Source organism: Bos mutus, chromosome 27 (genome assembly GCF_027580195.1).
Source record: "Bos mutus isolate GX-2022 chromosome 27, NWIPB_WYAK_1.1, whole genome shotgun sequence".
NCBI lineage: Eukaryota > Metazoa > Chordata > Mammalia > Artiodactyla > Bovidae > Bos > Bos mutus.
In genome coordinates this window covers 10472918-10496408 of record NC_091643.1, presented here as the reverse complement: position 1 = coordinate 10496408, position 23491 = coordinate 10472918, and the positions used below count along the sequence as shown (strand labels likewise).

General features: G+C 43.4%; 1 protein-coding gene across 1 annotated transcript in view; it reads left to right on the top strand.

Annotated features, from left to right (window-relative positions):
- Positions 1 to 23263, top strand: part of IDO2 (indoleamine 2,3-dioxygenase 2) — a 61569-nt gene extending 38306 nt beyond the window's left edge. The window contains 3 exon segments of the mRNA XM_005897536.3: positions 12359 to 12410; positions 20079 to 20227; positions 22612 to 23263. Coding sequence (XP_005897598.2) covers positions 12359 to 12410; positions 20079 to 20227; positions 22612 to 22967 — 557 coding nt within the window. The 3' untranslated portion in view covers positions 22968 to 23263.
- The last annotated feature ends 228 nt before the right edge of the window (positions 23264 to 23491 follow it).

Here is a 23491-nt window from a genome sequence, read left to right as displayed (position 1 = left end):
CATGCTAAGTTGCTTCAGTCGTATCTGACTCTGCAACCCTATGGACTATAGCCCACCAGCTTCCACTGTCCATGGGATTCTCCAGGCAAAATACTGGAGTGGGTCGCCATGCCCTCCCCCAGGGGATCTTCCCAACCCAGGGACTGAACCAGTGTCTCTTATGTCTCCTGCATTAGCAGGTGGGTCCTTTACCACTTGGGCTTCCCTGATAGCTCAGTTGGTAAAGAATCCATCTGCAATGCAAGAGACCTGGGTTCAATCCTTGGGTTGGGAAGATCCCGTGGAGAAGGGAACGGCTACCCACTCCAGTATTCTGGCCTGGAGAATTCCGTGGACTGTATAGTGCATGGGGTCACAGAGTCGGACACTGAGCAACTTTCACCATCACTGATATCACATGTTCTTTTACTTTTTATTTACCACTAGTGCCACCTGGGAGGAGAAGGCAATGGCACCCCACTCCAGTACTCTTGCCTGGAAAATCCCATGGACGGAGGAGCCTGGTAGGCTGCAGTCCATGGGGTCGCTAAGAATCGGACATGACTGAGTGACTTCACTTTCACTTTTCACTTTGATGCACTGGAGAAGGAAATGGCAACCCACTCCAGTGTTCTTGCCTGGAGAATCCCAGGGATGGGAGAGCCTGGTGGGCTGCAGTCCATGGGGTCGCTAAGAGTCGGACACGACTGAAGCGACTTAGCAGCAGCGCCACCTGGGAAGCCCCCAAAACAGCAATGTATATATATCCTCTCTCTCTTGAGCCTCCCTCTCACCACCTATCCTAGTCCTCTAGGTCGTCAACTTGTGAACTTAGTCTAAATCCAGTTGGAAGAGAATGAACACTGTCAACCTTCTCTTCAAATAGCATACAATTATATGACCAAGGGACCAAGTTCACATTTCTAAAGTTGTTTTTGCTCATGGACTAGTGACACACAGTAATCTGAATAAACCCAAATTATCTGAGCCATCATCTCTTCCCTTAAATCTAATTTCATACTGTGAGTGAAGCACATCTGAAGGCAAGCATACACATATATACACAGGATATTGAACAGTTTTACAAATCTTCACAGAAGATTTCTTAGGGCTGTAAGCAGAAACATGCACATCAAACATCGAAGATACCTAAAAATCTACAGTGATCATTACTGTTTTATATGGTGAAGGCTCACTTAGACTTGCTTATATATATATATATAAGCAAGTCTAATATATATATATATTTTTTTAATTAAAAGCATTTTTTTTTTTTGTTGCCCTGTATGTGGAATCTCAGTTTCCCAACCAGGGACTGAACCCAAGGCCTCTGCACTGGAAGTGCAGAGCCTTAATTACTGGACTGTTATTTATAACCCTTGCTCTTCACTCCTATGTATACATACATTTTTTTGCCTGTAGGATTTCCTCTAGTGAGAGTCTCTGTTGCTGGGAAACTCATCTAAAAAATGCCTTTTTTTTTTTATTTATTTATATTTTATTATTTTTATGTTTATTTATATCTTTCATTTTTGCTAGCGACCATATTCTTAGGTGTTGAGTAGATCAGTACTAGTTTCCATTGTTGCTTCTGAGAAGTCTGTCTCCTGTCTTCTTCCCTGTCCTGTCATTTAGTCACTCAGTCATGTCCAACTCTTTTTGTGACCCTGTAGACTGCAGCCTGCCAGGCTCCTCTGTCCATGGAATTCTCCAGGCAAGAGTACTGGAGTGGGTTGCCATTTCCTCCTCACGGGATATTCCTGACCCAGGGATTGAACCCCTGTCTTCTGCTTGGCAGGCAGATTCTTTTCTACTGAGCCACCAGGGAAGCGCTTCTCCCTACTTGTCTTCTTTTGTCTGCCTATTTTCTGTGTTGTTCAGTTTATTACCCCTTGACAATATTATGCTTCTTTACTTGTTATGATTCATTACCCTAGAAAATCCTCAGCCATGAAACCCTCACAAACTGCCTACCTCACTCCCTTTCTGCCTCATACTGGAACTCTTTTCCTTTCTTTAAATATATCTAAAGAATTTTTACAATGTTGTGTTGTTTCTGCCCTGCTGCTGCTGCTAAGTCGCTTCAGTCGTGTCCGACCCTGTGCGACCCATAGACGGCAGCCCACCAGGCTCCCCCATCCTTGGGATTCTCCAGGCAAGAACACTGGAGTGGGTTGCCATTTCCTTCTCCAACGCAGCATGAAAGTGAAAAGTGAAAATGAAGTCACTCAGTCGTGTCTGACTCTTAGCGACCCCATGGACTGCAGCCCACCAGGCTCTTCCGTCCATGGGATTTTCCAGGCAAGAGTACTGGAGTGGGGTGCCATTGCCTTCTCCGTGTTTCTGCCCTACAACAATGCAAATCAGCTACAATTATATTAATGCATACATCCCCTCCCTCCCTCAGTAACCTCCCCCACCACCCATCGCATCTCTTCAGGTCATAACAGAGCACCAGACTGGACTTCCTGTGCTACGCAGTAACTTCCTGTCAGCCATCTTACACCTGACAGTGTATCTCTGTTGATGCTACTTTCTCAATTATCCCACTCCCTCACTCCCTCCCTGTGTCCACAAGTCTACTCTCCACATGTACTTCCTACCGGAACTTTAATTCCGGATGTTAGGCCATTCCTCTTTGCCTTTCATTTTCCTAAAATCTTGCTGCTGTTTTCCATCTCTTTCTTTGGGCTGCATTTTGGATTACTTCTTCCAATCTAATTAAATCCTTTACTCTTCAAACTGCTTCTTACCTACTATTAAAGACACACCCTGAGTAGATTGCTTGGTTTTTCACTTTCAGAAGCTGTTATTCTTTTCAACTTTGTTTTATTTTTTTAACTTTCTGTTTCCTATAAATGTTTTCAAGCTGAAATGTGCGTAAGTGTGGCTTTTTATAATCGGTGGGTGAGATGAGTGTGACAGTTTTAATATTCGGCACTTCTGTCTCTCTTTTGTCTCAGTGGTTGTTGTGTCTCTTTTTTTCTATGTTTGACCTGTTTTGTTTTGTTTTTCCACTTTGTAATGTTTACTGTTCTTGCAATATCATTTGTAGGCAGGCTTTTGGGACTAGAATAGAGAAATATTTGTATAGGATTCTTTCTGGCTCTTGGGAGCACTAAAATTCTGGATTATCATCTTCGATCAACTTGAGCAAGTAAAGACCCATATGTTGATCTGACAGTTGAACCTGGGTTAAAAATGTACAAAAACAATGATCCCAACTTCTCAGGAACAGATTTTTCTTTTCTTTTTTTTAAGTCCTGTTTTTCTTGGTGCCAAAGTTAGCTCTGATGCCTTCTCCTATGGCAAGCAGGGGTGAATTGAGGGCCTGACTCATACAGAAGTTGAGGGTATAGCATCTGGGGCTCCCTGGATAAGATGAGGAGAGTGTGGAGTAAAATTCCTCACCAAGGCTGGAACCAGGGCTCCTACCATAGCCGCTAAACCAGAGCCCGGATGAATCTGAATTGACAAATGCTTTCAGGGAAAAGTGTGTCTCCAGTTCGGTTTTCTGCGTCCCTGAGTTTCTGCTTTCTTTGCATTTTTGCTTAGTGGCTCCTTGCTGTCTTTTTGGCTGTTCAATTTTCTTTTGGTTACTTTCATATTTATCCAGCTTTTCCTGTTTGTTTGTTTGTTTGTTTTCAGTGGAAGGATAGGTCCAAGTAAAACAGCATTCTGTTACCACAAAGGGAAGTCTTTTTCAAGAGGACTGTTTGCATCTCTTCCTTCCCTTGTGTTTCTGCCATCACTTCCTCTGCACCTGGCTGTCATCATCTCTTGCCAGGACCCCTGCAGTAGCCTTCTACATCTTGTCTCTCAACTGCCTTTTTCCTAGTCTAATCCACACTCTATACAGAAGCCTGAATCGATGTTTAGGAGTGCAAATCAGATTGTGTCACTTTAGTTCTGAAAACTCTTCAGTTTCTCTCCAAGAACAGTCCAATATGGCAACCTGTAGCCACTGAACACTTGCTACATGGCTGGTGCAACCGAGGAGTTAAATTTTTAGCTGCATTTAATTTTAATTAATTGAAATTGAAATTCAAAAAAACTGAATCAGTATAAAATACTTTTGTATTAGACACAGCTTTAGTGTTAGAAAGATTGACTTTCACCTAATTGTTGAAAATTTAGCATCCAAATTAAAATACACTCTAAGTATAAAATAAATTTTAAGTCTATAAGAATGTACACAGAATCTCAAATAATTATTTTTAGAAACCTCATTAATAATTTTGTGTTGGACACATTTGAAATGATAATATTAGCTAAAACATGGTATTGGTATTAATTTTTTCTTTTTTTTTTTTTTAACCTTTCAAAGTATCTCTAGTAGAAAATTTAAAACTACATGTGACCCATCAGGCTTCGCAGGTGGTTCAGTGATAAAGATTCCACCTGGTGATGCAGGAGACGTGAGTTCGATCCCTGTGGGAATTGCACACAAAAAAAGATACAGTTCAGATGGATAGTTCAGTTATGCATCTATAGTGCTTTGTTTTAGATGTTGGTAACAGGTGCTTTCTTTTCTAAGTTGTTTCAGTCGTGTCTGACTCTCTGCAACCCTATGGACTGTAGCCCACCAGGCTTCTCTGTCCATGGGATTCTCCAGGCAAGAATACTGGAGTGAATTACCATGTCCTCCTCCAGGGGATCTTCCTGACCCAGGGATTGAACCAACGTCTCTTAGGTCTCCGTCTCTTGCACTGGCAAGCGAGTTCTTTACCACTAGTGCCACCTGGGAAGCCCCTTACCGACCTGTGTGGGACCATCATGAGCATTAATAACGTCATGTGAAAATGCTGCAGTGATTCTGGGCCTGTGGTTTTGGGACTGACCCAAAGCAAGGATTTGCTGAATTTTGTTTTTTTTTAAAGGCCCCTTCTCTGTATAAAACCTAAATCCTCTGCCTCTGAAACATTGAAATAGCAAGTTCCCTTTGGTTTTCCAAGCAAAACAAAAATATGATAAAATTTTCATGAAATGAGCGTGAACTAATCAAGAACAGACATTGTATTTCTCTTCACATTCACTTAAATGCAAAAGAACAAGATACTCAACCAAAATGGTTTGTGTTTTTCAGAACAACAACAAGGGAAGCTTTGAAAGACATCACCCCCATTCACTAAACACACCTGAGCTTGGCCATCAGGCAGAAGCTGCAGTCCACGGGTCATATCTCTGCTCTTCTAGGAAGACACAGGGAAGGACACGGGGGAGGTTTAACTCAGCTGTGTCCTTGGATCTTCTGTGCTCCCTGTAGGATAATGTCACTGGCTTTCAGGAACTACCCTTCTTCGTGCAAGTGTACACACATATGGTCCAGAAGTAAGACTATTTACATGGCTTTCATCCCTCACCAGTCCCGTGTTAATAGATGGTCTCCATCTGGTGTAGAGAGAAATACCGTCCATCAGCCTTGGTACGGATTCTAAGGCTTTTCCGCATTGGCTATGGATACACCTGCTCCAGTCTTGTTGCTCCCTCTTGTGGCAGAATTCCTTTAGCATTGTGCCTGCCTTCTTTTAATCTCCCAAAGCCAGGCCTGGAGCTGATATTCTTCTTTAGCTGATATTCTGTGTGTGTGTGTGTGTGTGTGTGTGTGTGCCCCTTCAGTTGCTCAGTTGTGTCTGACATTCTGAAGTCCCATGGACTGTAGCCCACCAGGCTCTTCTGTCCATGGGATTCTCCAGCCAAGGATGCTGGAGTGGGTTGCCATTTCCTCCTCCAGGGGATTTTCCCATCCCAGGGATGGAACCCTCATCTCCTGTACTGACAGGTGGATTTTTTACCCCTAGCACCACCTGGGAAGCCCCTTAGCTAGATGGTGGAGTGTGTTTGCTTTCTCCCAACGCCACAGAGTCCCACTCCACCTGCTCACTACCTGGGCCCACTCTTGCCACACTCAGGAGTGTTGCCAAGAAGATCTCTCTTGGTCCTGAGCTGAGCTACCCTTGGGAAGGGATGATGTGGATAAAGTGAAATATTCTTCTTATCCTCTTCGATGCATCCAATCCTAGAATTTTTGCTCCTATGGTGCTCTAGAACCTCCAAGGACTCCTGTACTTGTGCAAAGGCTGTCTTGTCCACGGTACTGTGTGTGCTCAGTTGCTTCTGTCGTGTCTGACTTTTTTGACTGACCCTGGGGACTGTAGCCCACCAGGCTTCTCTGTCCATGGGATTCTCCAGGCAAGAATACTGGAGTGGGTTGCCATTTCCTTCTCCAGGGAATCTTTCTCACCCAGGGATCAAACCTGGGTCTCCTGCATTGCAGTGGGATCCTTTACCCACCGAGCCACCTAGGAAGCCCATCTTATCCATGGGTGACTGTCTAAATCAACATTCTTTGTGGGGAAGAGAGAAGAAAACTCTTATTCAGCCATGAGAATGGCATCACTCTTGCATTTCCCTGATTTGTAATGAGTTAACTCTCTATGTATCTGGGGCGGAGGGGTAGAGGGGCCCGTGCTTTTGTGTGTTCACCACGCATGTCCCTGTTTTGTGAAATGCATGGCTTTCCTTAATTTTGGAAATGTCTTTTTATCTTTTACTCATTGCTTTTAGTCAGCTTTTGGGTACACTCTGGAGGGTGATTTTTGTTAGTTACATGTTTCAAATGTTTTGGATTGTCTTATTCTGCCTTTTGAAAGCAGAAGTTCTTAACTTAAATAAGCTAGAGTATTTGCCCTTTCTTTTACAGCAGTCTATTTTTAGGAAGTCTTATGTAAGATATAATTTAATAATCAGAGGTCATAAATCTATTTTTCTATGTTTTCTTCTGAAATTGTTTATCTTTCACCCTTCAGCCCTTAATACGCATTTAATGATTATCTCTATAGAGTATGACATAGGAAATACTTTCAATTTCCCTTCTGTGACTCATCACTAATCTGCAATATTAGCATCGTTGTACACCAGATTTTCTTAAATGAATGGATCTCTTTCCAGGCTCCCTATTCTGTTTCATTGTTTCTTTGTCTTTCCCCATACCAAAACCACCTGTCATAAGAGAATTGTAGCTTCACAATATTTCTCATTTTCAGGTAAAGAACTACTCCCTTCCCCCACCCCCACCCCCCACACCTTTGCTTTTCTTCTCCAGGGATGCTTGTCTTATCTTTGACACTTTGCCCTTCATATAAATGTAGAATCAGCTTGTCAGACCCCAATTTTTAAAAAACCTGTTAAGGACTTTGATCAAATTGCATTAAACCTATATTCTATAATTTGGAGAAAAATTACATGATTTTGATATTCTCTCTGGTCCTTCTGATCAGGGCAGGTGGAGAGGTGGAGACTGAACACATGATGTCAATAGTCCCAACAATTTTGGCATCAGGAACTGGTTCATGGAAGACAATTTTTACACAGGCCGGGGAGATGCTAGCAATGAGGAGTGGCCATAAATACAGGTGAAGCTTCACTGGATCATCTGCCACTTACCTCCTACTATGGAGCCCGGTTCCTAAGAGGCCACTGACCTGCACCTGTGGCCCAGGGGTTGGGAACCCCTGCATTAATGTGCTCCCCATTCATATCTTTATATTGCTGGGTATTCCTCTATTGTCACAGGGCCTAAAATTTACTCAGAGAACTCTTCTTTAGATACATTTCTTCTTCTAGATGTTGATACAGATTTTATTTCCCATCAACAAAGACATTTCTTAAACTTTTAATTCTTTCAAGATATAAGAGATTTAGATATCTTCTACCTTATTCATAATTACTCTATGTTTTTGCTGCTAATGAATATTATCTTTGAATTTGATATAATATCATCCATTATATCTACTACTGTGGGCAGGAATCCCTTAGAAGAAATGGAGTGGCCATGATAGTCAACAAAAGAATCTGAAATGAAGCACTTGGATGCATCTCAAAAATGAAAGAATAATCTCTATTCATTTTCAAGGCCAACCATTCATTTCAAGGCAAATCCAGTAATCCAAGTCTATGCCCTGACCAGTAATGCTGAAGATGCTGAAGTTAAATGGTTCTATGAAGACCTACAAGACCTTTTAGAACTAACACCCAAAAAAGATGTCCTTTTCATTAAAGGAGACTAGAATGCAAAAGTAGGAAGTCAAGAAACACCTGGAGTAACAGGAAATTTTGGCTTTGGAGTAGAGAATGAAGCAGGACAAAGGCTAATAGAGTTTTGCCAAGAGAACCCACTGGGCATAGCAAAGAACATGGACATCACCAGATGGCCAACTCCAAAATCAGATTGATTGTATTCTTTGCAGCCAAAGATGGAGAGTCTCTATACAGTCAGCAAAAACAAGACCAGGAGCTGACTGTGGCTCAGATCATGAACTCCTTATTGCCAAATTCAGACTTAAATTGAAGAAAGTGGAGAAAACCACTAGACCATTCAGGCGTGACCTAAATCAAATCCCCTATGACCATACAGTGCAAGTGAGAAATAGATTTAAGGGACTAGATCTGATAGACAGAGTACCTGATGATCTATGGACAGAGGTTCGTGACTTGTACGGGAGACAGGGATCAAGACCATCCTCAAGAAAAAGAAATGCAAAAAAGCAAAATGGCCGTCTGAGGAGGCTGTACAAATAGCTGTGAAAAGAAGAAAAGCAAAAAGCAAAGGAGAAAAGGAAAGATATAAGCATCTGAATGCAGAGTTCCAAAGAATAGCAAGAAGAGATAAGAAAGCCTTCCTCAATGATCAATGCAAAGAAATAAAGGAAAACAATAGAATGGGAAAGACTAGAGATCTCTTCAAGAAAATGAGAGATACCAAGGGAATATTTCATGCAAAGATGGGCTCAATAAAGGATGGAAATGGTATGGACATAACAGAAGCAGAAGATACTAAGAAGAGGTGGCAAGAATACACAGAAGAACTGTACAAAAAAATCTTCACAACCAAGATAATCATGATGGTGTGATCACTCAACTCACCTAGAACCAGACATCCTGGAATGTGAAGTCAAGTGGGCCTTAGGAAGTATCACTATGAACAAAGCTAGTGGAGGTGATGGCATTCCAGTTGAACTATTTCAAATCCTAAAAGATGATGTTGTGAAAGTGCTGAACTCAATATGCCAGCAAATTTGGAAAACTCAGCAGTGGCCACAGGACTGGAAAAGGTCAGTTTTCATTCCAATCCCAAAGAAAGGCAATGCCAAAGAATGCCAAACTACCACACAATTGCACTCATTTCACACGCTAGTAAAGTAAATGCTCAAACTTCTCCAAGCCAGGCTTCAGCAATATGTGAACTGTGAACTTCCAGATATTCAAGCTGGTTTTAGAAAAGGCAGAGGAACCAGAGATCAAATTGCCAACATCTGCTGGATCATTGAAAAAGGAAGATAGTTCCAGAAAAACATCTATTTCTGCCTTCTTGACTATGCCAAAGCCTTTGACTGGGTGGATCACAGTAAACTGTGGAAAATTCTGAAAGAGATGGGAATACCAGACCACCTGACCTGCCTCTTGAGAAACCTATATGCAGGTCAGGAGGCAACAGTTAGAACTGGACATGGAACAACAGACTGGTTCCAAATAGGAAAAGGAGTATGTCAAGGCTGTATATTGTCACCCTGCTTATTTAATTTATATGCAGAGTGCATCATGAAAAACGCTGGGCTGGAAGAAGCACAAGCTGGAATCAAGATTGCTGGGAGAAATATCAATAACCTCAGATATGCAGATGATACCACCTTTATGGCAGAAAGTGAAGAGGAACTAAAAAGCCTCTTGATGAAAGTGAAAGAGGAGAGTGAAAAAGGTGGCTTAAAGCTCAACATTCAGAAAACTAAGATCATGGCATCTGGTCCCATCACTTCATGGAAAATAGATGGGGAAACAGTGGCTGAGTTTATTTTGGGGGGCTCCAAAATCACTGCAGATGGGGACTGCAGCCATGAAATTAAAAGACACTTAATCCTTGGAAGGAAAGTGATGACCAACCTAGGCAGCATATTAAAAAGCAGAGACATTACTTTGTCAACAAAGGTCCATTTAGTCAATGCTATGGTTTTTCCAGTGGTCATGTATGGATGTGAGAGTTGGACTATAAAGAAAGCTGAGCACTGAAGAACTGATGCTTTTGAACTGTGGTGTGGGAGAAGACTCTTGAGAGTCCCTTGGACTGCAAGGAGATCCAGCCAGTCCATCATAAAGGAGATCAGCCTGAGTGTTCTTTGGAAGGACTGATGTTGAAGCTGAAACTCCAATACTTTGGCCACCTGATGCGAAGAGTTGAGTCATTTGAAAAGACCCTGATGTTGGGAAAGATTGAGGGCAGGAGGAGAAGGGGACGACAGAGGATGAGATGGTTGGATGGCATCACCGACTCAATGGACATGGGCTTGGGTGGACTCCAGGGGTTGGTGATGGACAGAGAGGCCTGGCGTGCTGCAGTCCATGGGGTCGCAAAGAGTCGGACACGACTGAGCAACTGAACTGAACTGAACTGATAGTATCTTTGGATCTCTCTTTGTTCCTAGTTTAGGATGAAATTGATATTTAATATGAAGCTTGAATCTAGCACTTTGATAACTACTCATTAATTCTAATAATGATTTGTTGACTAGGTTTTCTACATAGACATAATATTATTTGAGAATAACATTGTTTTGTTTTTTCATTTACCATCCTTATAACATTTCTTTCTTTTAATTTTTGTTCTTATTCTTCAGGTGAGGTGGTGCCTAACATAGTGTTGAATGGAAGTGCCGATACTTGGTTTTGTCTCACATTTTAAAAGACATTTTTAATATCTCACTATTAAGTATAATATGTCCTGAAGGCTTTCTCTGGATTCCTTTTATCAGTTTAAGGAGGATTTTCCTGCCTATTCCAAATTAGCTAATTTTTGTGTTTGTTTTAATCATGAATGGATTATTTATATCTTGAAAATTTTTATATTAAAATTATCTCACATTTGGGAATTGCCTAATGGTCCAGTGGCTAGGATTCTGTGCTTTCACTGCAGAGGATGTAGGTTCAATCCCTGGTCTGGGAACTAAGATTTTACAAGCTGTGGGGCATAGTGAGAAATAGAAAAACAAATTATCTCATGTTGTTGAAATACTCATTTGACTTTCCCTCCTTAAATATGACGAGATGGGTAACACATTAAACTACCTCCAGTCATTATTGCTTAAGCAAAAAGTTTTGCATAGTACTTAGCGTATCTGTGGGAACAGAGCACCGAATGGAGAAGACCCAGAAATAGGGCCCAAAGAAAAGTCCAGCACATGGCACCTTGTTGCAGATGAGCAGGGAGGCTGTGGCAGCCCTCAGAAGCCCTGGGGAGCCCTGAGGCTGATCCAAGACATGAGTTACCTGGGCCCCAGGGGCTTCAGAGAAAACAGAGATAGAGGACCAGAAACCAGGTATGACCGTGGAAAAGGTAAATTGATGATATACAGATGTCACTGATATACAGATGACCCAAACTGATGTCATTATTTGGGTCTCACCAAAAAAAAAAAGTTTCCATTTTTTTTTTTTTGCTCAGAAACAAAGAAACATAGACAGGAATCTGGATAACAGAAACACAGAAAGAAACATGTCAGATCCCAGAGGGTCACAAGCATGAAGAAGAGAGAATCAAGGTCAAAAGAGGATGGACAAAAGGGACTTCCCTGGCGGTCTAGTGGTTAAGACTTCACCTCCCAGTGCCGCGGGTGTGGGTGCCCTGGTTGGGGAGCTAAGATCTCACATGTCTCTCTCGGCCAAAAAAAACCCAAAGCATAAACCAGAAGCAATATTGCAACCAATCCGCACAGACTTTAAAAATGGTCCACATAAAAATAAAATGGATAAAAAAGAAACCCAAGGAGCTCAGTACAAATGTGAGGACATGCTTCCTTGCATACCAGTTAATGAACTAATGAAATCAGTGAGCACCACTCCCTGACTTCAGTTCAGAGCAAACTGCACAGACTAGTGAATATAGGCCGGCGAGCCCGTGTCCGGCCAGGTGCGGCAGAGCCTGGGGGAAGCTCTCCACGCTCTGCCTGGACACCGAGGGGTCAGAGAGCAGATCCTCTCTGCTTTTCTCCTTTCCGCTTCCCACATTCTCTCAAATATCATGTCTCTTTAAAAAGATGACACTAAATGTTTTAAAGATGGGCTTGATCTCCCTTTTTGGTTGTTGTTCAGAACAGGGAAGAACCCCAGATGGAAAAGGCCAGTTGTGCAGCTGTTTAACACTCCTGGAAACACCAGCGAGGGGGCGACAGAAGGGGACATTCCTCCCGCTCCTGCTGCGGGGCTCCTTCCAGATTTCTCTGCAGATTAGATAGGGGAGGCGCCCGGGAGGGCTTCGGAGCCTGAGCACATGGAACCTATTTTGCTTTCGTTGCCTGTAGTAAAGTTCACATTTTGATTGCTCCTCTAGATTACGTAGATCCAGACATATTTTATGCAGTCATCCGGATCTTCCTCTCTGGGTAAGTACATTTCAGCTCTTCTCTGGCTTGAGACGTCTGTAGCCTTTCCCAGGCTTATGAGGGGAGAAACAGGCAGAAACTTCCCAGAGAAAGAAAGACACCAAATAACTCTCCATAACAAAGGAATCACCGGGGATTCACTCTTGGATAAAAGCAATGGGGAATGGGGTGCCATCTGCGTGGCAAATGACCCTGAAGCGTGACTATTTAGAGTAATTGTCCTGAGGCCATCCCTTTAGATTCAATTTGTATTCACCTTTCTTAGAAAACCACCTGGAGGGAGGAGGGAGAAAAAGCTCAGCGTGCCACCCCAAAGCTCTACTATTTATAACCCTTTTCCCTTCCCCCTCCCCATTATCCAGGCTGGTGAAGGCAAAGGCCTTAGCTGAAAAGCTTCCTTCTAATATTCCTGAAATAGCTACCCCATGACAGTTTTTCATATTCTTGGTATTCTTCACAATTAGATACATTTCTTATTTATAATATATTAGCCATAATTTGACATATTTTAATGAGATGGCTTCCTATTCACATCAACTGAGAGAAAGGAAGATTTTAAGGATGAAGAGTGAAAGGTGGGAGCAGTGGATGAAAGAGGTAAATGTAAAATAGTCATCACCTAGAGACCATCTTGATAACTAGAAGGTGCCTGAGACACTGTTGGTAGCATGTTAAGCTGTGTCTGGGTGTAGCAAGAGTCATACCTAATACCAACATCAATAGATGTACTGATTCATCAATAGCTTTAGTGCATGGAGTCACCATGTGTATTAAGCATTTTCTCTAGATTGCGTGAGTGTGTGCTGTGAGACAGTTTCGGGGAAGGCCAGCCTGGGTGTGGACCCCTTACTGTAGGGACAGAGAGTGGAAGCAAGTTTTCTAGAGAATAATTTGAGAGTAACAGGTACCTGGATTATGGGGAAAAGAGAAGGACAGAGGAAGAGCAAAGGAATGGAATTGAGAGTGTATCTCAGAATTTAGACTTTCCCTGTGTACCCTTTACTCCTAAAAACCCCCACAAAGGGATTATCCATCCTGGGAAAGTGAAAGTGTTAGTGGCTCAGTTTCCTGAGAATCTGGGGAAGATTCACTTCCAAACTCATTCAGGTGTTCAGCAGAATCAGCTCATTGTGGTTTGGGAACTGAGGTCTCTTTCTCTCCTGGCAGAGTCTGCTCTCAGCTTCTAGAAGCCTCCAGAGTCCCTTGTCACACAGTATGTTTTTGTGTCTGCTCAGTCACTCAGTTGTGTCCCACTCTTTGCAACCCCACGGACTGTACCCAGGCTCCTCTGTCCATGGAATTCTCCAGGCCAGGATACTGGAGTGGGTTGCCATTTCCTTCTCCAGGGGATCATCCCAACCCAGGGATCAAAGCCAGGTGTCCCATATTGCAGGCAGATTCTTTACCATCTGAGCCACTGCAAACCCTTAAACTATGTCCTTAAAGAGGTCACAGGGACAGTCATCCCTGGGTGGACTCGAACCACCAATCTTTTGGTTAACAGCTGAAGACTTTTCTTGCTCTCCATCTTTAGCATGTAGCATCACCAGGGAGGCTTCCCAGGTGGCACTTGTGGTTAAGAAGTCACCTGCCAATGTAGGAAGAGACTCAGGTTTGACCTCTGGATCGGGAAGATCCCCTGGAGGAGGAAATGGCAACCCACTCCAGTATTCTGGCCTGGAAAATCCTATAAGCAGAGTAGCCTGGTAGGTTAATTCTGCTGCTAAGTCGCTTCAGTAGTTTCCGACTCTGTGCGACCCCATAGACAGCAGCCCACCAGGCTCCTCCGTCCCTGGGATTCGCCAGGCAAGAACACTGGAGTGGGTTGCCATTTCCTTCTCCAATGCATGAAAGTGAAAAGTGAAAGTTAAGTCGCTCAGCCGTGTCCAACTCTTAGCGACCCCATGGACTGCGCCCTACCAGGCTTCTCCGTCCATGGGATTTTCCAGGCAAGAGTACTGGAGTGGGGTGCCATTGCCTTCTCCAAAGGTTAATTCTATGAAGTTGCCAAGAGTTGGACATGACTGAGCTACTGAGCACACACACACAAAGGTTAAGACAAAGATCTGCTTGTAGAATAGATTCCAGCAATAAATATTAAGCAAAACATGTAGAGAAGCTTTGGTAGGATTAGAAGGGAGAAGAAAGGGCCATTAAAAAAAAAAAATGTTTGAAATAGCCTGGGATTTAGGAAGACCTAATTCTGGAAAATGTCTTTGTGCTTCATGTTTCCCTTTGATTATGTGTTGGTCTCCACCATTCCCTAACAAATTAACACAGTTTAGCAAGGCACCTTCCTATGGGTCACAAGGCCAGGTAGGCTCAGCTTGCTTCACTGCTTGGGACCTCAAAAGGCTGAAGTCAGAGGGTCTGCTGGGCTTGAGCCCTGATCCTGAGAATCTGAGGAAGATTCACTTCCAAACTCATTCAAGTGTTCAGCAGGATCAGCTTATTGTGGTTTGGGAACTGAGGTCTCTTTCTTTCCTGGCAGAGTCTGCTCTCAGCTTCTAGAAGCCTCCAGAGGAGTCCCTTGTCACACACGTGTGTTTTTGTGCTTGCTCAGTCACTCAATTGTGTCCGACTCTTTGCAACCCTATGGACTGTAGCCTGCTGGGCTCTTCTGTCCACTGAATTTTCCAGGCAAGAATACTGGAGTGGATTGCCATTTCTTTCTTCAGGGGATCTTCCTGACCCAGGGATTGAACCCTCATCTCCTACATCTCCTGTATCAACAGGTAGATTCTTTTCCACTGCAGCTCCTGGGAAGTAGCAAAAGGCCCCTGCTATTTAGCAATAGCACTCCTGACTCGTCTCATAATTCAGACCTCTCAGAGGTCTCCTTCTGCCACCAGCCAGGGAAAACACGCTGCTTTTAAGGTCTTGTATGATTAATCTCCTCTAGGTAATCCAGGATAACTGCCTATATTAAGGTCACTAGTTAGTGGCCTTGATTACACCTTCAGGGTTCCTTTTGCTTGCCATATATCATATCCACAGGCATGCTGTCTTACAACATTAACAGTTCTTGGAGTTAGAATGGGAATCTTGGGGCAATGTTTTTAGAATTCCATCTCCAGTAAGTCCCCTACATATGAACGAGTCCATTCTGAGAATCCAGTCCTAAATCCAATAAAGTTTGCCTGCTGCTGCTAAGTCACTTCAGTCGTGTCCGACTCTGTGCGACCCCATGGACTGCAGCCTACCAGGCTCCTCCATCCAAGGGATTTTCCAGGCAAGAGCACTAGAGTGGGGTGCCATTGCCTTCTCTAGATACCCATTTAACACCATCCAGTATATGGTACCATACTGAATAGGTTTATAATACTTTTCACACAGATAATACATAACAAACACACACACAAAATTAAAAAAAATTCAATCTTTCAGTATAGTACCTTGAAAAGTACAGTAGTACAGCACAGCAGCTGGCATCCAGGGGCTGGCATCCAGTGAACAGGTAAGAAGAGTTACTGACTGGGGGAGAGGGAGGAAGGAGGGGATGGTAGAGCTGAAGGGTCATCAGAGGGAAAGCTGCAGCGTCTTTGAAAGTTTGTAACTGCAGGGTTCCTATGTAGGGGACTTCCTATGTCGTGATTAAATGGACACCAGAGGGTAACTTCATTTTCATTAAAATAAGTTTCTGGGTCAGTGATGTCCTTTGTCTCTGATCTACATAAATGCCTGCTTTCTGTTTCTGAGCCTCAAAATTATTCCCCACATAGTTAAATAAACCAAGTGGCCAGGAGCCATTCCTAAACATGCTGGTGGCCAAGAACATCTGGATTGTTGAACGTTCCTAGTAGACTTGTCTTGAAAAATCTAAATCTGTCCCTGTGTTCTTGATTTGTCCTATGCTTGATTTATTATTTCTGTTGACTTAAAAAAAAATTACTTAAAAGTTTTGAGAGAGTCCATCTGTAAATGAAACAGTTTCCTTTATTTCTCATTCATGTTAAATTTCTCAGGGAAGGTATCAGTGCCTTTGGGGAAAAAAATGTCATTGCATTTCTTTCTTTTTTTCTGTTTAAACATCCCCTTCTCTGAGGTTTACTAGAAATATGCTACAAAAAGGGCTAAAAATAAACTTGCCTATAGAGACTTGAAAATAATTCCTTTTCTTCACCAAGAACAATTTGGGCCTAAGAATGCATGGGAGCAATTCTTGGGCTATTGAGAGGAACCCAGTTTTTCTTCCTCAGATTAATCTCATCATAGATGGGGAATATGGGTTTTGAAAATAGAGGCCTTCTTTTTATTTATTTTTAACTTTCACGCTGTTTTTCTTTTATCTATTATCTTCTGTTAAGCTGGCCAGGTCCTTTCAAGAAGTACACTTGGATTTACATATTCTGGGGCTTCTCTGATGGTTCATATGATAAAGAATCTGCCTGCAATGCAGGAGACCCAGGTTTGATCCCTGTGTCGGGAAGATCCCCTGGAGAAGGAAATGGCAACCCACTCCAGTATTCTTGCCTAGAGAATTCCATGGACAGAGGAGCCTGGTGGGCTGGGCTGTATAGTCCATGGGATCACAAAGAATCAAACACGACTGAATGACTAACATTTTACATATTCTAGATATTTAATGCTTAATTATATAATGCTATTTTTTCATCCTTTCATTGATCAAATACTTAGTGAGGGCTATGTCAATGCCAGGCATGGTTCTATTAATAGGTGCTGGGAATGAAGCAGTAGAACAAACAACCAGTTCATTCCTATGGAGCTTACATGTTAATCATAGCACATGTTTATTAATATGTGAATAATTAATGAATAAATAAATAATTATAATTTATTATAATTATAAATAAATTTATATTTGATGAATAAAATAAACATTTATTTTATTAATATGAATGAATGAATGAGTGAATAAATATAAGGAAGGCAAGTATCATACTCTATGTGTTACAGCAATAAAAGCTATAGAAGTAGAATAAGAGCATTACGGAATGTTAGGAGTGGTGGCCAAAGTTCTTATTTATTTATTGTGGTCTGTGAATGCCATGTTCCTAAAGGATGTTTTAGAAGATGCATGAAAGAAGTGAGGAGTAAGCTACTCAGGTACCTGCTCCGTGCAAAAGGAGCAACGTCACAGTGACCCAGGCGTGGGAGGACTTTTGAAGGAAGAGCTGCCCTGAGCCCAGAAGTGCTCTCAAGGAGGAAAGGCGGGGAGAATGAGGAATACAAGTGATGGGGGTCCAGACCATGTAGAGGTTCCTTGGTTTCCTTTCTGAGTGTGATGAACAGCGTGGGCAAGTTCTGAGAAAAGTGACATGAGCTGTCTCAAGTTTCAGGTTGTCACTCTTATCTTCTGAGTGGGGGAATAGATGGGGCCCAGGAAAGCACTTAAGAAGCTCTGACCGCAAGATAGGGTGGTGGCCTGGGCTTGGATGGGGGCAGTAGAGACACTGAGAAACGGTCAGTTCTGAATAGATATGGATTGAAGGGAAGGTTGACAGGATCTGCTCTTGGATCGCACATAGAATGGAAGAGAAAGAGGTCCATCAGAGAGGACTCTAGGTTTATGGCTGGACCTGTGGAAAGGATGGAGCCGCCATTGGCTTTTCTCCGACGGTAGAGACATGGGAGGAGCCGACCTGGCAAAAGGAAGGGGGAGTGGAGAGGTCACTTTGGGGTGAAGCCCTTCCTATGGAGATGTCTAGTAGGCAGCTGAACACATGTATCTGGAATATAAGGAAGAGGCTGAGGTCCACGTGCACATTTGTCAATAGTCTAGTATAGCTGGCTTTGAAATCCACGAGGTGAGATGAGATGATGTGGGAATGAGAGTAGTGAGAGGTGCATGGACTAAGTCCTGAGCGTGTCCAGCACTTAGGAGCGGTCATGAAGGGAAGGGGCTAGGGAACGAGCCCAGAGACCAAATGAGACCATCAACAGGATTACAGAGAACAATCCAAACCAATACTGCCAATGTTTGGTCCACTTATCACACAATAGCAGTCCGGGCTTCAACATTTCTGCCCCATAAAATGTTGTTTAGAAGTTTTATTGGACCAATGTCCCAAACTCTGATGAGTCATCAGAACTTTCTGGAATGCACTTGATGCTTTCAGCCGCTCTAGGTACTAGGTGTCAGGAGGGACTTCACAGGTGGCTTAGTCGTAAAGAACCCACCTGCCAAGGCAGGAGACGAAGGAAATGTGGGTTCCATCCCTGGGTCAGGAAGATCCCCTGGAGGAGGAAATGGGAACCCACTCCAGTATTCTTGTTGGAAAATCCCATGGACTGAGGAGTTGAGTAGGCTACAGTCCATGGGGTTGCAGAGTCTGACACTGAGTGACTGAGCTCATATGCACAGGTCAGGAGAACTGAGACTAAGAAGGGCTTGTATAAAGTTACCAAAAAATGAAAGGAGGGAGCTGAGGTTGCAATTCAGTGTGAATAGTATGATAAAATGGCTGATATTTATTGAACACAATATTTTTCAGACACTGGGCAGCTATTATTTTAATTAGTTCTCCCAACAACCCAATAAGATTGATACTAATATTATTCCAATTAAAAAACTGAGGCTTGGAAAGTGAATTAACTCAGCCAAGGCTCAGAGTTACTAAGTATCAAAGCTGAGACTCAATTCCACATCTGCCTAAGACAGAGTCCTCTCTCCTAAGAGCCACAGCAGGTTTTGATCTTAGACTCAGACCCTCCCTGGGCTCCTCCCATTCACTCCCGGCTCTTCTGTGTGTCATCTCCTTGTGTGGTGATATTTCTCCAAATGCAAAGGCCACTATGATATTCATCCAGCAAAACTGCAGAACAGCCAATGCAAAACAGCCCCCAAAGAAAATAAGCGTGTTTCCTATTCAGGGAGGTATTTGAAAAAGGTCATGGATGCCAGCTGAGCCGTCTGTCTGAGGCTTCTGTATGTGTGTGATGTGTGTGTTTCCCTTCTCTTGAGCAAAATGATTTTTAGAATTACAGGAAGGACAGCAGACATCAATGTAAGTCTGCCATCTGCTATTTAAAGCCTTAACAACAGGGTTCCCGGCAATAAGAGAAGAATATTTTGTTCTCAGCAAAAGAAATTAACACGTGGGTGGGTGGGGTCTTGGGAAGTAAAACTAGAGAATTACAAATTTAGGGGTCAAGTTCTAGTTGCTGCACTAAGAATGGTGGTCCTGGAGACAGCGCCTTGAGACTGCTTCTGTATTAAATGGGTTTTAAAATGCCTGGATCTACTCCAGGAAGAATAAGTGCGAAAATGTAGGGGAATTTGATATGTGAACTATATTCTTGCCTGGAGAATTCCGTGGAAAAAGAAGTCCGGCAGGCTACAGGCCATGGGGTCACAGAGTTGGACATGACTGAGTGACTAACACACACACACACACACACACACACAGCGTATTCTTGGGGTTGCTGATTCTGTCTCATTGTGGAGTTACCCACATACACGCCGAGAATGTTCAAGACCCCCTAAAATATCAGAAATGAGTAAAATGAGTAAATGAGTAAATGAAATGAGTAAAATGGTTGGGAGACTCAGACAAAAAAGATGAAGACATGGAATCAGGGTGAAAGAAGAGGAGAGAAAAGAAGATAGGAAAGGGTGTTCCCTTTCTTGCTTGATCTGTATCCTGATCAGAAAAGACACTCTTAAATCCTAGTATGCACTTCCATCTGACTTTTGTTCTTACCTAGATGGAAGGATAACCCAGCACTGCCTGTGGGCTTGGTATACGAAGGTGTCTCCAAAGAGCCCCTGAGTTACTCTGGAGGAAGCGCTGCTCAGAGCACAATACTGCATGCCTTTGATGAGTTCTTGGGCGTCCGTCACAGCAAGGAGAGTGGTAAATCAGTCATTTTTCTTTTTTCTTGTTTTTTTCCTTATCAGAGAGGAAGAGCAGAGCTGTTTATACCAGTTGGTAAGTCCAACTATAAGTCAGAAAGTCTGCACTCCTCCCGATTAACCAGGAGACTGTGTGCCTGCCATCTGTGATTGTATCCAGCCAATTCGTATCAGAGCTCAGCTGAATGTTGGGTTTTACTTCCAAACTTTAAAACACTAATGAATTTCCAGCAGTCCCCTGTAACTTTATTTGGATCCTTAGATTTGGAGAAGGCAATGGCACCTCACTGCAGTACTCTTGCCTGGAAAATCCCATGGGCAGAGGAGCCTGGTAGGCTGCAGTCCATGGGGTCATGAAGAGTTGGACACGATTGAGCGACTTCACTTTCACTTTTCACTTTCATGCATTGGAGAAGGAAGTGGCAACCCACTCCAGTGTTCTTGCCTGGAGAATCCCATGGACAGGGGAGCCTGGAGGGCTGCCATCTATGGGGTCGCACAGAGTCAGACACGAGTGAAGCGACTTAGCAGCAGCAGCAGCAGCAGCAGGCAGTAGATTGCTTTTTCTAGAGTTGGGGAGTGGTCTGGAGACTGAGGCCCAGACACTGTGTTGACAAGTCAGGATGTAGCTGCTGATAGATGTGGGTTCCTCCACTGAAGCCTGTCCCCATAAAAATAGTGCAGCCTCAACCCACACCCCTCTAGACCCGAACAGGGTTCTGCCATCTTGCAAGCTTGAAAGGGTGCCTTTCCTTACCTGCCATCATCAAGCCAAATGCTCAACAGCTGCAAAAAGACATTTCCTAGTGCAAAGTTTCTAAGCTGGAATAAAAAAAAAAAAAAAAAAAAAAAACCGACTAGAATTTGGTCATAGAATCTAGAAAGAAAGAAAGTGAAGTCGCTCAGTCATGTCCGACTCTTTGTGACCCCATGGACTGTAGCCTACCAGGTTCCAGTATCCGTGGGATTTTCCAGGCAAGAATACTGGAGTGGGTTGCCATTTCCTTCTCCAGGAAATCTTCCCGCCCAGGGATTGAACCCGGGTCTCCCACATGGTAGGCACTGTAGGCAGACGGTTTACCGTCTGAGCCACCAGGGAAGAATCTAGTCTCACCCACAAAAGGCAGTTCTCTAGAACTATGATCAATTTTCATGGGCTTTTTTATTTTTTTTCTGGGGAGGTGGGTGGGGGAAGTATAATGCTTTACAATACTGTGTTAGTTTCTGCTGTACAATGAAGTGAATCTGCCACATACACACATATATCCACTTCCTCTTGGACATCCCTCCCATTCGCTGCCCCATCCCACTTCTAGGTCATCACAGAGCACCGAGCTGAGCTCCCTGTGCTCTACAGCAGGTTCCCACTAGCTATCTATTCTGTACACAGTAATCTACATGCGTCAGTCCTTCTCTCCCAACTTGTCCACATGTCGGTGTCTCTACTCTTGCCCTGAAAACAGGCTCATCTGTACCATTTTTCTAGATTCCATATGTATGTGTTAATATATGATATTTTTTTGTCATTCTGACTTATTTCACTCTGTGTGACAGACTCAGAGCCCATCCACATCTCTGCAAATGATCTAATACTCTTCTTTTTCATAACTGAATAATATTCCATGGGCTTCTGATTTGATGATGTTAATGATGTACTATGATTAATAGTAATCCCATAATGAATTTCCTATAGATGATCTCTCTTCTATCTATATTTCCCATACTTATCTATTGACCCGATTTTTAAACAATTTGACTTTGAGGCTATTACTAAAACAATTATTCATTCTTTATCTTCTTGCCTTCAGAAACTTATATCACTTTCCTCTTCCTTAGCACTCCCTCTAAAATGAAGTACTTGAGAGACAAAATTCAGCAGAATATTTAGCTCCTCCGTTTAAGGGTCCATGCCTTACCTTTGTGGATCCACCTTGTGTGACGAGGGAGATATTTCAGCCCACATTTCAGAGATGATAACTATTTATACATTGGCTGGTAGAGCTGGTTCCAGGTTAGTTATCTGAAATGGGGCTTGCTTCTTTTCCCTTCCTCATTTCCAATCAACATTTGGAGGCTTTGGGAATTCCCTGGTAATTAAGACCCTGTGCTTCCAATACGTGGGTGGAGCTTCAGTCTCTGGTCAGGGAACTAAGTTCCCACATGCTGAGTGAGGGAGCAAAAATACTAAAAATAAATAAATAAAAAATTAAAAAAGAGAAAAGGCTTTGGAGGATGTGATGTCTGTAAGCACAAGAGCCAGCCAAGTTGCCTGGATACGTTAGGATGAGTAATGAGGATCAGGGCGGCATGATGTCTTGACAGGTAGACTGGTTTGCTTATCTTTCCACGGGGAGTTACCACCTTGTCCTGCCATCTTTCTTTCAGCTGATTTTCTGCACAGGATGAGGGATTACATGCCTCCTTCCCACAGGGCCTTCATAGAAGAAATTTGCGTGGCTCCTTCCCTGAGGACCCACGTCATGTCCTCTGGGAACGGCCGGCTTCTGACGGCCTATAACCAGTGTGTGGAGAGCCTGGCAGCCCTGCGCACCTACCACCTGGCCCTGGTGACCAAGTACCTCATCACAGCTGCATCCAGAGCAAAGGCCCAGAGGACGAGCCACCTCCCAAGGCCCCCTCAGGCCCTAGAGGAGAGGGGCACCGGGGGAACGGCCGTCGTGAGCTTCCTGAAGAGTGTCAGGGACAAGACGCTGGAGACACGGCTCCACCCAAGCGGCTGAGGGACCGCCCTCTCACCGGCAGCGCGAACCCAGCAACCGCAGGGGTCTGTCCTTGTTCTCCTCTCGCTGGACAGTGGGCAGACCTGGAGAATGGGACTGTTCTGTCTGCAATAACCTGAAAGGGACCTCAGTGCCATTCACGTCCTTGCTCCCCAGAACACCACCTTCTCTTTTACTGAGAGCTATTCACAGAAGAGAGTTTTCATGGCCTGAAACTCATTATTCCCTCTCTAGTTACTGTTTTATAGCAAACAGCTCTGGATTACCCCTTTAGAACCACCCCCGCCCCCGAGAGCAAGTATACCCCTACTCTGTTTGTCAAACTATAGAAACCCAATCTACATTTCACTAATCAAATAAAATTGCTTATGCACGGATCACCTTGCTGATTTCTCAAAAAACAAAAACAAAACTTTCCTGCATCCATTCATTTACTCACCAACTTACTAAGTTCTTACTGAGTCCTGGCTTAGGGGTCGTGCTGTGCTGTGCTTAGTTGTTCAGTCATGTCTGACTGTTTGCAA